General features: G+C 46.1%; 1 protein-coding gene across 3 annotated transcripts in view; it reads right to left on the bottom strand.

Moving 5' to 3' along the window:
- Positions 1 to 14,663, bottom strand: part of DAPK2 (death associated protein kinase 2) — a 119,330-nt gene that overhangs the window by 34,163 nt on the left and 70,504 nt on the right. For all 3 annotated transcript variants that reach the window (XM_047074978.1, XM_047074976.1, XM_047074979.1), the window contains one exon: positions 11,544 to 11,682. In XM_047074978.1, coding sequence (XP_046930934.1) covers positions 11,544 to 11,682 — 139 coding nt within the window. The remainder of the gene's footprint in view (positions 1 to 11,543; positions 11,683 to 14,663) is intronic.

Below are 14,663 nucleotides of genomic sequence, written 5' to 3'. Positions count from 1 at the left end.
CCTCCTATCACTGGACACTCACATGCCAACCGACCTCCTCATCACCCGTACCCCAATCTGCAGTTCACTCTGGGGGAATGGCCTTCCTCACAAGCTTTTTCTTCCCCCTGATGCCCAACTCCAACACACACACTGGAACATCTTCTGTGATCCCCTCCCTTCTGGCACGTGCAGCCAGTTGTTTCCCGTCAGGGCCTGTATGGTACCCCGACATGCCTCTGGCAGAGAACCAACGGCACTGTAATTCCTTATGTGTCCTCCCTCCTCTATCCTGAAGCCCCACAAGGCGGATGGGGGCCTCGCCTGCCATTGCCACCCCTAGCACCCAAGAGTGGCTGCTATTGTAGTAAGTGCTCAGGAATTGTCTGCTGGACAAATGGACAAACCACATATGTGTCTCTTGCTCATTCTGCTTTTAGGGAATCAAGAAAGATCACAGCTAAGAGCCTTAGAACCTGGATTTGAATCCCAGTTTTGCCATTTACCAGCAGTGTGACACTGGCAAGTTCCTTAGCCTGTCGGCCACAGGTTTCTCACCTTAAATAAGCAGTAATAAATTAGATAATAAAACCTACCTCATGAGGGTTACCAAGAGGATCAAACAGGGCATAAAACGTGACCTATAACTGTTAGCATCATCTTTTTTTTTTTTTAATGTTTATTCATTTTTGAGAGACAGAGCGAGGGCAGGGGAGGGGCAGAGAGAGAGAGAGGGAGACACAGAATCCGAAGCAGGCTCCAGGCTCTGAGCTGTCAGCACAGAGCCTGATGCAGGGCTCAAACCAACGAACCGTGAGATCATGACATGAGCCGAAGTCAGATGCTCAACCGAGTGAGCCTTCCAGGTGCCCCAGCATCATCTCTATGATTATTTCCTTGATCATGTGTCTCCTTCTCAGAGAGGAGACACATGATCTCCTCTTTTTCATCTGCTTACTGAACTCCTACCCATCCTTCCAGGCCCAGCCAAAATTCTATCTCTTCCAGGCCCAGCCAAAATTCCTATCTCAGGAAGTATCATCTGAATACCCAGCCCAGCTCTCCTTCCTTGTCCTGGCTCCACACTTGTGCAGCAACCTCGCCCTGCAGTACCAACCATTTTGCCAAGACCCTGATTGTTAGTCCTGCCTCCCCAACAAGACTGCCCACTTGCAGAGAGCAGGCGGGCTTCTCATGCTCTTTCTACGGTCCTAAAAGCACAACCTATAGCATTTAGTTTACAAAGCATTCGTACTTACTTGATTCTCACTCTCTGAGGCAGGTACCATCATCACCCCCATTTTACAGATGAAGAAACAGAGGCTCAGAGAGGTTAAGTGCTTTCCCAAGGTGCCTCAGTAATAAGTAGTGCAGCTAGGGTTCAAGTTCTGGCTGACTCCAGATCCTGTGGGCTCTCCCTTCTCCCACATCCCCTCCCTTCCTCTAGTTGATGCCAGGGTGCCTGCTGGGGTCACTCCTGCCTGCTGGCAAAGTGGGCATGTCCATCTTGGCCCTGGTGCCTCAGCAGCTTCCTGCCCCAGCTCCATGTTTTTCCCAGAAAACCCACAGCTGTGGCTTAGGGAAGGGCCCCAACTGGGTTGCACTTGGATTTGTTAAGCCACAGCTTCTGGCCACTCGCTCATGGCCTCCTCCTCTGGGGAAGGCTGTTACACGGTTCTGACCTCCCACTGCCCTATTCAGTAAAGCAGAGGAGAAAACCTACTCTACCTACCTACTCTGTCTCTAAGCCCTAGCAGCAGGGGCAGAAATAAAAATTCACTTTCAAAGGCATTCCAGGACCACTGGCTTTCGGCTTTGGGCCAATCAGCAATGTTGGCTCTATGGTCTGTGCCAAACTACCATTTGTGGTGAGCTTTCCCCGCACATCACCTTATTAGATCCTCACAGCCACCCAGCTGTGGATGGCTGGTGCCCCATCTCACCAGTGAGGAATCTGGGCTTGGATCAAGACATTCTGAGCCCCCAAGCTGTGCTTTGGGGGTCCGCGTCTGAGCTAGTTGCCCATTGTAATCCTCTGGAGACCGTGCTAATGCTACCGAACCGACAGAAATCAACTCACCAGCAGTGAGGCTCTAGTGCTGGTTTTGGAAAGCAAGTTCTCTAAGCAAGTCTGAAGAGGACAGTGTCATGTTTGGGAAACCAGTGCCAACGAGGGCCCAGTCACCTGACAGACACAGGTTTGAATCCCACTCTGCCCTGTGCTAGCTGTGTGACCCTTGCCAAGTCAGTCACCCCTCTGAGCCTTGGCTCCTCATCTGAAAAATGGGAATACTAATATGTTAAGAGGTTCTGAGGAGACACAATAAAGCCCAAGGAGCTCTCGAGCAACCTCCTCTTTCTATAAAATGGGCATGACCCAGAACCTCCCTCACAGTGTGGCCGCGTGGATAAAAAGAGCGAACGCAAGCACAGCACTCAGAGAAGAGCCTGCGTGTCTCCGAGGTGCTCAGGAAACGTTGGCTGCCATTATTATCACTACACCCCTGACAACAGTCAGCCTGCATAGAGCACGAAACCTGTTCACAAAATGCTTTCACCTGCAAAGTCTCTGAGACCCAGTGGGGTGCTGGGGGGGGTGCCCACTGGCTCATGACAGCCAATTGTTAAATTTGAAGGAATTTTGTGAGCTGGTTGTCAAAGAGAGCTATGTAACTGTATTATTTTAATATTAAAATTAACTTATATAAACTTACAGTTTAAATAGGCTATCTTAAAAACAATCCTTAAAACTCATTGCTTCCTAATTTTGTTAATTATGTGTTAATAGTCTCGATGCTCTTGAGGTGATTTCTGCCCTCTGTGTTGGGGAAATACTAATTAATGGTGTGCAATTGCATGCTGGTTCCTTGAAATTGGCCATGGTGGGTGTACTGATACCATGGAAACTGGCAGATGCTCCGATCAGGACCTCGTTTGTGGTCTTCTTGATCCTAGACTTAAGAAGCGCTGGAGAAGATCACTTAATAATGCAGATTAAACTTAAAAGGGTGCCGTGTCTGTAGCCGTCACTTTGTGAATAGCACAGAAACCGAGGAAATATATTTTTTCTGATATTCAGAAACTATTACCCAGTTCAGCAAAGAAGTCATTCGTGTCATTGACAAACGAGTAAAGTTCCAACGCATGTCTTCATTGTTTGGTTTTTATCTCACTTGTTAACGTAGACAAAAATATCAACCAACATTCTGGTCAGAACTACACTCAGGTGTCACCTGCAGCCATAGATTGGCTATGGATACAAGGGTTTGGCAAAAAACCGAAGAAAATGTGCTATGAGAAACAACTTGCTCTCTGGAATTTACAATAAAAAGTATTATTTACTTTATTGTTTATAAGTTGTGTTGTAAATCTTTGTATCATAAAATTCAGGATAAATTTGTGTGTGTGTATAAACATACACTTGTTTTCTGGAGATCTGGCTGTTCCCAGAATACCACTGCAAAGAACCTCACACAGGAGGGTACTCTCTGTGTTTTCTAGATGAGGAACTAAGAAACAGAGAAGTTAAGTAACTTATTTGAGGCCAAACAACTAGGTTGTGGAGCCAGGCTTATAATTTAAGCCCAGGTTGGGATGCCTGGGTGGCTCAGTCAGTTAAGCATCAGACTCTTGGTTTGGGCTCAGGTCATGATCTCATGGTTCATGAGTTCTAGCCCTGCATCAGGCTCTGTGCTGACAGTGCAAGCCTGTTTGGGCTTCTCTCTCTCTCCCTCTCTCTTTGCCCCTCCCACGTTCTCTCTCTTTCTCTCAAAATAAATAAATAAACTTAAAAAAAATTCAAGCCCAGTTCTTCTTAGTGCTAAGGTTCCTGTTCTTTCTACTATTTTCATTGCTTCCAGAATCAGATTCTTTCACTCCTACTGAGATCAGAGGCGGTGAGAAGACTGACAGTGGAGCTGTGAATGGAACCTAGAAGTAACTGTTTGAACACATGATACCTCCCTGGAGGCCAGGCCTAGGGAGGGGCCCCCAGTGGAGGGCATGGGCAGCTAGAAGCCCCAGGAGGCCTCTAAGCACCTAACAGCGAATGCAAAGGCAATTTGCATTTCTAGTTTCCTGTCAGTCTTACACAGTGTCCTGCCACCCTCAAAATCTTCCCGGCCGGCTGGCTGGAAAGTGCTACCTTATTCATTCCCCCTTTGGATGTTTCCATGCCCACCTTCCCTTCTGAATCCCTCTGGAGGAATAGGGAGGAATAGGGAGAGGAATAGGGAGAAATGTGGCCTAATAAGACCAGTTAAAACTGACAACCAGTATTTGCAGGAAATGTTAGAATTTGCAAGCCCTCTCATTAATACTGATACCTCCCACGGGACAGGAATAAGAGGCAATATTATCTCCACTTTCAAGGCCAGGAAACGTCAGAGAGGTGAACTCCCAATGTCACACAGCATAGGTTGAGACTCAAATGCAGGCTCAACCCCCAATCCTCTCCTCTTTCTACTTCACCATGTGGCCTCCTGCTGTATCTTGTAAGAGTCACCTGGTTGGTTTAATGCTTCCCATTTCAAAGCATCTATATTTCAATTCTTTTAATAATGGCTGTCTATAGCTTACATTTGGGCACATTTTGTTCCTTCCCTCCACTATTTAGAAGTTCAGCATTCTGAGGGTCACTTCTCCTCAGGTTGCCCTAGGGTGGCCTTGCAGTAGTTGATAAAGCAAACCGCATGTATTTCTAGGGCTTCGGGCTCACAGTCTTATGCTTGGGGCGGAGATGAAGAGGGCACAAGCTAAACTTTGCATCTGAGAAACAGGAAGCAGGGTCCACCTCTCAGAATACCCTGAGGGGGTAAGGAAATCAGAAAATACTTGTATAAAAGTTGCTACAGCAAACTAAAATACTTGACAGCCCATATGGGCTGCTGGGGTTAATATGTAAAGTTAAAAAAAAAAAGCACAAAAGAAAACTGTAAAAGCAATATAGTTACAAGTACCCTAACCCCCCCCACACACACACACACCTGTTCATAAAAAGTTGAAGAAAACACACCAAGTGATAATAATAGTTGCTTTGGAGTGGAAAGTCTGTGGGTAACTTCCGTGTAAGTTTCTACATTTTCTATGAGTTATTACTTTTTATAATAGCATAAAAGATCATCCTTCCCTTGAAAAATGCTCTTAAGTACAGAGAACAAACTGAGGGTTGCTGGAGGGGTGTTGGGTGGGGCGATAGGCTAACTGGACAAGGGACATTAATGACGACACTTATGATGAGCACTGGGTGTTATATTTATGTGATGAGTCACTAAATTCTATTCCTGAAATCATTATTACATTATATGTTAACTAACTTGGATTTAAATAAAAATTTTGAAAGATGCTAAGGGGTACCTTTGGCTCATCTCTTTCCCATATTCTTATCACCGCCTCCAACTGGCGTACTCTCTCTGCCCTGCCAGAATTTTCTTTCAATATCAGAAATAGAATCTTGTTTATCCACCCATTAAAGGTCTTCCGCCAATGCTTGCTCATTTTCTTAAGTATGATGCACTGTAGGAGACCAACCTCAGTCTCAGGAGAAGCCTACAGAAGTGCCGAGCATGAAGTGTCAGGACGGCTATAATCTTCTCTCAAATTATGCCAAAAAATTTTTAAATCACATACATGTTTTTATTTTAATTTTTACTTAAAATGATTTTAATTCTAAAGATCATATATATGTATATATACAATATGTACACATGTGTACGTGTCTGTGTGTAGATATACAGACATAAAATACTTTTATATAAGTAAAAAGTTTTTTCTTTCTTTTTTTTTAATAATTTTCTAAAAGTTATTTAATTTTGAGAGAGAGAGACTGAGCAGGGGTGGGGGAGGGGCAGAGAGAGAGGGAGACACAGAATCCAAAGCAGGCTCCAGGCTCTGAGCTGTCAGCACAGAGCCTGACACGGGGCTTGAACCCATGAACTGCAAGATCATGACCTGAGCCAAAGTCGGACGCTCAATCGACTGAGACACTCAGGCGCCCCTTCTTATTCTTTTTTAAAGAGAGAAAGAGGTAAAGCAAATGTGGCCACGTGTTGAATCTAGGGGGATGGTGTAATGGTGTCCCCTGTATTCTTGCAATTTCTTTAAATGTTTTGAAATGTTTTCGTAATAAAAACATTTGAGGGGAAAAGCCTTCCATGGCTGTGACTGACTATACAGACTCTTCAGTCTGGCCTTCACCGTCACAATCTCACCCTATCCTAAGTTAAATCTCTGCCATGTCTTACCTTCACTTCATGCCACCAGATTTTAGTATGGAAACAATCTCATTCTTGTAAGTTCTACTTTCAAATGCATGCACATTTTATAGCAGTTAATAAAATATGCACTTTTTAAAAATTATGAGGATATTAGAAAGAAAAAACAATGTAACCAGATGAGAAATTAACCATGTAAAGGATAAATGTATGACACGGTTCAGACCCTTGGATTAATTAAATATAAGAGGCATGGACCAAGGAAGTAAGAAGTCTACACCGTCACAGTTTGGTGACTGAAAAAGCTGGTAATACCCAGTTTGGCTTAGTGTTTCCTCACTGGCTAAATTCAAGCTCCAGCTATCTCGCTTAATACCTATGTGATCTTGGAGTGCCTGGGTGACTCAGTTGAGCACCCATCTCCTGATTTCGGCTCAGGTCATGATCTCACAATTGTGAGATCGAGCTCTGCATCCGGCTCTGCACTGAGGATGCAGACCCTGCTAGGGATTCTCTCTCTCTCTCCCTCTGTCTCACTGCCCCTCCCTGCTCATGCTCACTCTCTCTCTCTCTCAAAATAAATAAATAAACATAAAAAAAAAACCTGTGTGATCTTGGACAAGTTACTTAACCTCTCTGAATGTCAATTGCCTTGTGTGTAAAAAAGTGACAATACCTATACCTCAATGGGTGGCCATGAGGATCACATGAGAGAACAAACGTGTAAGCATGCTGCATTATAGAAAGTGCCATATACATTTAAAGTACTATTGATATCATTCCTATGAAAGCTTGACAAGCAAACCCCCTCACATCATGAACATAAAAACAGCTCAAAAGATGATCAGGGCATAGAGGAATTTGGAATTTTGGAGTACTTGTTCAGAAATTCACTCTTCCTTTCTAGTAGTTATATAAGCCAAAAAGCCCCATGAGGGTTCCTGGTTTGCATATAATGTTTTTCAATCCTCATGACTTGTTCTTTTTGCTTAAAATACTAGTCAGACCTGAGGCCGACCTTCCATTTTTGAATCCTCAAGTTGGATTAGGATATAGGGGAGAAATACCAAAACTCAGAAGGGAAATTCCCAAATACAAAACAAACACAAAACCACACAAAACCGCCCTCAACAAGGCCTTTGTTTGTGTAGGGGTCACATGCCAGGGTAAGGTCCCTAGGTGGTACTGACCCCCATTTCCTGGTAATCTGTCCTGCAAAAGGCATGTCTGAAGGCACACTGGGTGCTCCCTGTGACTGAAGGGCAGGCAGCCCCAATGTCCCTTCCAACCATGTAAATACAGGCAACATCATCTACCTTTACCACTCCTACCTACCCACGTCAATCAGCCTTTCTATGGTGAATTTACAGCACACACTGGCCTGGTATTCCCTCTGCTGAGGTGGAACGCTTACCCCTTGGTAGTGGGCATTTGTTGGCAAGAGTCATGGTTAGCTTTCATTTCAGGTGGCCTCCACCAAGTCTCACCGTGGCCATCTCCTGCCCGTGGAAGGCAGGTACCATATCACATTGATGTTTGTCACTCTACTCCTGGGCATACTATAGCCCCCCAATAAATGTTCACGTCATTGCACTGACTTCTGCCCGCAAACTCTTTTGCATTTCCCAGGTGACATCAAAGGGTCTTTGCCATCCATGCATGCATCTGGTCTTACTAAGTCATTTCATTCATTCATTTACTCATTCATTCAACACTGAGTAATGTGTCATGTGCCAAGCACAGTGCTAGGTATAAGCAGTAGAGTGACCAACAGCAATAGACATTCTCAGACTGTACAAAGGGCAACAGAAGCATAAAGGCAAGTTCATTCTTAGTTATGCTTTGGGACGTAGTAGGGAAGGGAAAGGCTTCCTAGAGGAAATGATGTTTCTGCTGGGCCTAGAAGGATGAACAGGAAGGATGTCCATGGACAGAGAAAGGAAGAGCAACAGCTTCCTGTATGGGAACAGCATGAACATAGAAGGAGAGAGGCCAGAACATGTATCTGTCATCTTGTTGCCTGGGGCTAGTGTTTTGGAGTGGGGAAAGGTGGATGAGACCAGAATCTGGACTAAGGCAGGATAAGAAAGGTCCGAATGCCATGCTGAACGGGTTTATTTATCCTACAGATGACAAGGACCCAACATAGATTTCTGGGCAACAGCATGCCATGATTTGTTTTTACCAAGACTGCTTATCATACATTAATTTGTCCACTTATCTGCTCTCTGCCACAAGGCTGGGAGCATGTGTTAACCAGGGACAGGGCTTCACCTCTCTAGCACAGTGACTGAACATAGGAGGAGCTTATCATGGGAGGACCCAGGAGAAGTTCATATTCCAAAGACAGGTGAGAGCTCACTGTCCTCCATTACCTGCTCCTGGAAGGTGAGCATGGAGAACAGGTCATGGGTAGGGGCATGGAGACAACACAGTGGCTGTGTCCATGGGGCAGCAAGGCTAGCCTGACTCACTTGGTGAGGAGTAACAGAATATAAGAGTTGAGAAAATCAGAGGCACCTCACAGGGAGTGAAAATCAGGGAGAAAACTGTATTCGTGTAAAATGAATTTTATGTGGTTGGAAACAACATGGAATCAAGAAGTCCCCTCTAAGCTACCAGCTGGGCTTTCTACATGACCCCCTCCAGCTGGTGGAAAGTTCCAACCGGGGGCATGCCTACCCACATTCTGGCTCCAGGAAGTGTCTACCCAAACATGAGGTAATCCAGCTACTCATCACTTCCTGAAGTTGCTCAGCTGAGCCTGGACCAAGGGACTCACAGATGGGGAGGGAGGGTCAGAAGGCTCACAGTGTGCACAACTCTAAGAACAGGAGGCCGAGACGGGGGTTAGCAGAATCACCCTACACACAACCGGGGGAAACCCAGTGACCATCTCCAGGCCGAGGAAAGCATCCACACTGAGCACAGGAGCCAGACCTGCCCCAGTAGCAACGGATCTCAGCTCTGCTGGCTAATCGAGAATTGCATTAGCAGTTTTGTTTTTCTAGGCTGGCGGGCCCAACATACTGTAACAAGAGTTGTGTTTCCTTTTCCTCTATTCTGAGAGGGGAAATGACAATAGCAGGTATTATTACAGAGCACTGTCTGGTACACAGCAGGTAATGCTGCTTCTCTAACCCTTAACAACCGCACCAAGTAGGGATTATTATTTGCATTGAAGCCGAAAGACTGAGGTTGAGTTGTATCCTGGTACACAGTAGGATGAAGATGAAACCCCGACCTGGCCACCTCCAAGCCAGCACTCCCCACACCACAGCGAGCAGCCACACAAGCAAACTAAACAACGTGGACCCGCTTTAGTCACGGAGCCTGTGCGATCACAACACCTCCTACCTCTACCAGACCCCATAGAGAAAAGACAAAGGAGCCCATTTTGAGGTCGGTCTCCTGGAGCCAGTAAAGACACAGAAAACAGCAAGTTAATTGTCCACAGTACTGCCAGGAAGAAGACACAAATACAGTCCGGGTAGACTGTTGCCTGCTTAGTGTATTACCACTCTGAGGTCCAAAGTCCCCCTCAGGCCACACCCTCCTCGGTGACTCCAACTTTTACCCCAGATTCTTGTGTAAAACACTGCAAGGTGTCTTCTGTTGGAGGAATTCAAAATACTGCGGCAATCAGCAGAGAAGTAAGGACCCCACCGAGGGGAATCATGGCAGGTCACCCCACAGGGCAGGGTAAGAGCTGGGGTGGGGGTCCATGGCAAGAACTGAACCCACTGCCTGAGGCAGTCACTGTGAGACCATAGGCATGCCATGCCCTCTCTGGGCCAGTCCTCCCAAGTCAGAACTCGGGTGTCATCCTGAACTCTGCCGTCTTCCTCATCCCCCACAGCTAATTAGGCACCTGATCAATCCTCAGACCAGCCTCTGTAATTGGTCTTCAATCTGTCCCCTCCGTACATTAGTTTTGCACTTCCCACATCTCACCCGATTACTGCACTAGCTTCCCAGATGGCACCTACCCCCGCCTCCAGGTGTTCCCCATTCTATCCATCCTTCCAGCCGGAGGGATTTTTCCAAAACACACATCTGCTGGCCTCACCTCCCTGATCACCTGGCCCCTATATCCCTCAGGGTAAAGTTCAATCTCTTTGGCTTAGCTCTCAAACCCTGTGTCTGCCTTCTGCTCTCTTCCTGGCTTATTCTCCAGCCATTTGGAACATTCACCCTTTGCCTGTATTTCCCTGAATGCATTGTGCTATTTCAGGACCATGTACACTGTCGTTCTCTCTTCCTTAGAAGACTCTTCGCCTTTGATAACCCCTGCCAGTCCTTCAAAATTCAACTCAAATAACACCTCTTCCAGGAAGCCCTCTCAGATAATGCAGTCTGACTTAGATGCCCTCTCCTTTCAGCTCCCTAGCTCCCCTATACTTCCTTCTGTTGCAGCTCCCCTATACTTCCTTCTATTGTTGGTCTTTCTTTTCTGTCTCCTGTTACTAAGTTTCCTAGAAAAGAGGAACTAAGCCCAGACAGGGCCCAGTTGATTTTTGTATCTGTAGCAATACCTAGGTGCTTGGCACAATGCTTGAAACACAACAGGAATTTCTGGACAGAAAAATGAGTGGGTTTTCACCCTGGGAAATAGGTCCCTCTGATCACAGGTTAGAGGATCTTTAAGCTTTGGGTGTCTGTAAAGGCTCATCAGTCTACTAGACTGAGTTCAGTTACTATGGGAACTGCTCCTTCTACTTGACCACACTCTTGCTTTATGAGGTCCTATGTGGTCACAGTGAACTTTCTTGACCCTGAATACCAGTTACCACAAATGATGAGCGGCCCCTGGAAGCAGTTTTGTGGTCACAGTAGGGGATGGGAACAGAGAGGGCAGCCAGAGGCCCCTGAGCTCCAAGATTGATGACCTCTGGGCCAGGGCCGCTGAAGGCTGTGCTGCGCAGGGCCTGTAGGGCCAGCCAACCTCAGTAGTCCTTGCCTGAACGCTTCTACTTCTGCCTGCTCATGAGTTAGTTCTCAGTTACTGAAGAGTCCAGTCTTGTGAAATGTGTTTGGTTTCAAGTTTCCTGTTGTTGGTCTAGTATTTAAAAACTGCACCCCACCTGCTCCCTGAGAGAGATAAAGTACCTGTGGTCTGAATAAGAAGCTTCTTGCAGTCAGTCTCTATGTGCAGAAAGCCTGATAGGTGAAATGAAAGTGAGGAAAGGGACACTTTCTGTGGCATCATTTCTTTCCTAGGAGCTCAGAGTTTTCCACAGCAAGAGAAGGGACGAGGGCCAAACGGGCATTGAGCCCTTCCCGGCAGTGACATCAGAAGGGACTGGGCTCCTTCTTCCTAAAATGATTCTCCTCCCTCACCCCCTCACTGACCTTGAGATCAAAGTGAGCAATTTTCTTGGCATGAAGGTAGTTCACACCGTCCAGGATCTGCTTGATGAAGCTGGTAGCCTCCTCCTCACTCAGTGACTCCTTCTGGGCCAGGAAGTCGAAGAGCTCTCCTCCCGACACTCTGCAAGACACCGGTGTGGGGTGGGGCCCAGGCCCAGTCAGACCTGTGTGTCAGGGAGCCAGGCCAAAGGGGGCAGCTCCTGAACCTGACCCCCACCATCTGGACGTATGGCAGGATCCCCTCACCCGTCTCTGGGGCTTTGTCCAGCCAGCACCAGGGACTGCCTTTTCTTCTATTCGCTGTGTTCATCCCTTTGGATCACAAGGGTATGAGCCACTCTTAGGGCGTTACCAGAAGGGCCTCTGGTGACCCTAGGTGTTACCTCTCCCCAACCACAACTGAGGTAGCAGAGGACAGAAACAAGTACTGTGGGATGACAGAGAAGAACATATGCTGGGCCAGCAGCTGGACACCTAGGTTCCAGTCCAGCCCTGCCACTGACCTTGGACAACTGCTCTCCCCCTCTCCAGTCAGACCTCAGTTTCCCCATCTGCAGAATGAGCAGATGGAGTAAGATGGCCCCTAAAGCCCCTTCTTGGATTTTATAAAAGATGGCCTCTTCAGAGTCGAAAATCTAGACATGGTCCCTAATTGAAACGTAAAGACCTATCTAAAAACCCAAAAGTGCTACTTTTGTCCTCACACTCCACACTCTTGCACCTTATGGTAGATATGGCAGGAATGGAGACCCACGGCACAGAACAACCTCTCCTATAAATGCTAGTTTACAGTTTTAGCTGGATTAGAGATTTAGGGTTGCCAGATACAATATGGGATTTTTATTTGCTAAATCTGGCAACTCTACTGGGCTTGTCTGTCCTCTGACAGACGCTGGGGTATTCAGGCAGGATGTGCTTCTCGGGGGCTGGGTCAGAGCCAAGGGTCATCCCAGGGAAAAATCTCGGGGAGGGATCTGGGCCGGGGGATCACCTGGAGACTTGTTCAAAATGCAGATCCCAGGTCCTACCACAGATCCTACCAAATCAGATTCTCTAGCCCCAAAGCTTTGGAACCCATATTTTTACAATAACATAATACTAGTAATTAATATTCATTGACTACTTACTCTGTGCATATTATCTCATTTAACCATCATAATACCTTGTGAGCTAAGTACTAGTATTTTCCTATTTCACAGTTGAAGGAACAGAGGCTCCGTGAGGTTAAGTGACTTGCCTAAGGTCATAGAGCTAGTAAGTGGCAGTCAGGATTCAAACCTAGGAAGAATGACTTTCAACCACTATATCATACTAAGTGTCCTCAGATGATGCTTATATGGCTAGAACGACCTCTGTCCCACTTTGGGGAATCACTCACTCCCTGCCACCTAGTTCACCCTAAACGGCACCAAAATTTCCTTTTCTCCTTTCTTGAAAAATGCCCAGAAGCACCCATGGACACACTAATCAATCTCAGCATCCTGAAAAACAGAACAACTGGACACAATGAGGTACAACAGCAAGTACACAGCAACACTTATGACACCTACATCTGCTTAAGCCTCTTGATCAGTGCTACCCAACAGAACTTTCTACAGTGATGGAAATGCCCTCTATGAACACTGTCCAATATAGCAGCCACTAGTCACATTTGAAATATGGCTAGTGCAACCAGGAACTGAACTTTAAATTTTATTTCATTTGAAGTCATTTTAATTCAAAAACTGAAATGGTGTGAAATATTTTCCCGTAAACACAGCTTTGTTGTTTTGGTAGGATTGTATTTCATGCTAACCACTGCACTGAGAATGAACTAAATGTGCTGTAAGTGTAAGATACACATTGGGTTTTGAAGATGGAATACGGAAAAAAGAATGTAAAATATCTCATTAATGATTTTTATACCGATTACATGTTAAAATGATAATATTTTGTACATATTGGATTGAATAAAAATATTAAAATTAATTCACCTATTTCTTCTCACTTCTTATTTAATGCAGCTACTAGAAAATCTAAAATTGAATATACGGTTCATATTATATTTCTATCGAACAGTGTCAATATAAAGGGTATCTCATTTAGATCTAACTATTAGTTTACAGGAAATACAAGACATAGAGGAAGAAGTTAACTAATGGCATGAGGCAGGAATAAGCCAAATCCAGACTGTGAGACAATCAATGGGACAAATGACCTAGTTTTTCCAACATTATTCTCTCTCCTTTTGCGTATGTTTGAAATCCACTATAAGTGAACAGGAAACTTCCGGGGGGAAGACTCCATGATCTCCCTCAGCCGCACTCCCACATAGACCATGATCACCTGGAAGTTCTTTCATAACAGATGAGAAAGCCAAGGCCCACAGGAGGTGAAGGAGCTACACAAGGTCTCCCAGTAAGGCAGCGTGCGGTCAAGGCCACGTCCAGGCCCCAGCCACAGTCCAACACTGTCTTCTCAGACTAACATGTGACGGGAGATAAGCCGCCCTAACTCTCTCAGCAAGGTCTCTCAGGAGCTGGGGGTAATGGGAACGTCTACCTGCTCACCTTGTTCTGAAGAGCAAATAAGTTGGTGCATTAAGGAAGGCACTCAGCACAGTGACCAGCACCTGACTGTGTCCCATCAGTAGGGACTTCTGCCATGATGTTATTATTTGCTTATCACATATGGTTAGTGCGGGCGTAAGTGGTGGGAGAAGGTGCTGGGAATGCAGGGAGGCTTGGGTAGGGTCTGGACTCAGGGAGCAAGGGGATGAGACAGGTGTAACAGGCAGGCATCTCTCTGCAAAGGCACAGAGATGGGGGCAAGCGCAGGGCATGTATGTGGCAAGAAGTCCCTGTGCGCTGGCCGGCTTCGGAGATGAGCTGCAGACCTGCTGGCGTGCTGGTTCTGCCACTGACTACCAAGTCACTCTCCACCTCAGTCTTCTCTCATCTGTCAAATGGGGTTGAAAATATCTCCCGTTAGTAGACAGACAAATGCCAGAAGCCTCTGTTCCTGCTGGGGTGTGAGTTTCTCAAGGGCAGGAGCCATGAATCAGATCCTCATCCTCAGGGCTGGTGTCTACCACGTGACAGATGCTGAGTAAATATTTAGAGA

The sequence above is a fragment of the Lynx rufus genome, unplaced genomic scaffold (genome assembly GCF_022079265.1).
Source record: "Lynx rufus isolate CCGP_SWC_20201006 ecotype Redwood Valley unplaced genomic scaffold, mLynRuf1.p SCAF_13, whole genome shotgun sequence".
In the NCBI taxonomy this organism is placed as follows: Eukaryota; Metazoa; Chordata; class Mammalia; order Carnivora; family Felidae; genus Lynx; species Lynx rufus.
The sequence above is the reverse complement of the archived record's forward strand: the minus strand, read 5'-3'. Positions and strand labels throughout refer to the sequence as shown.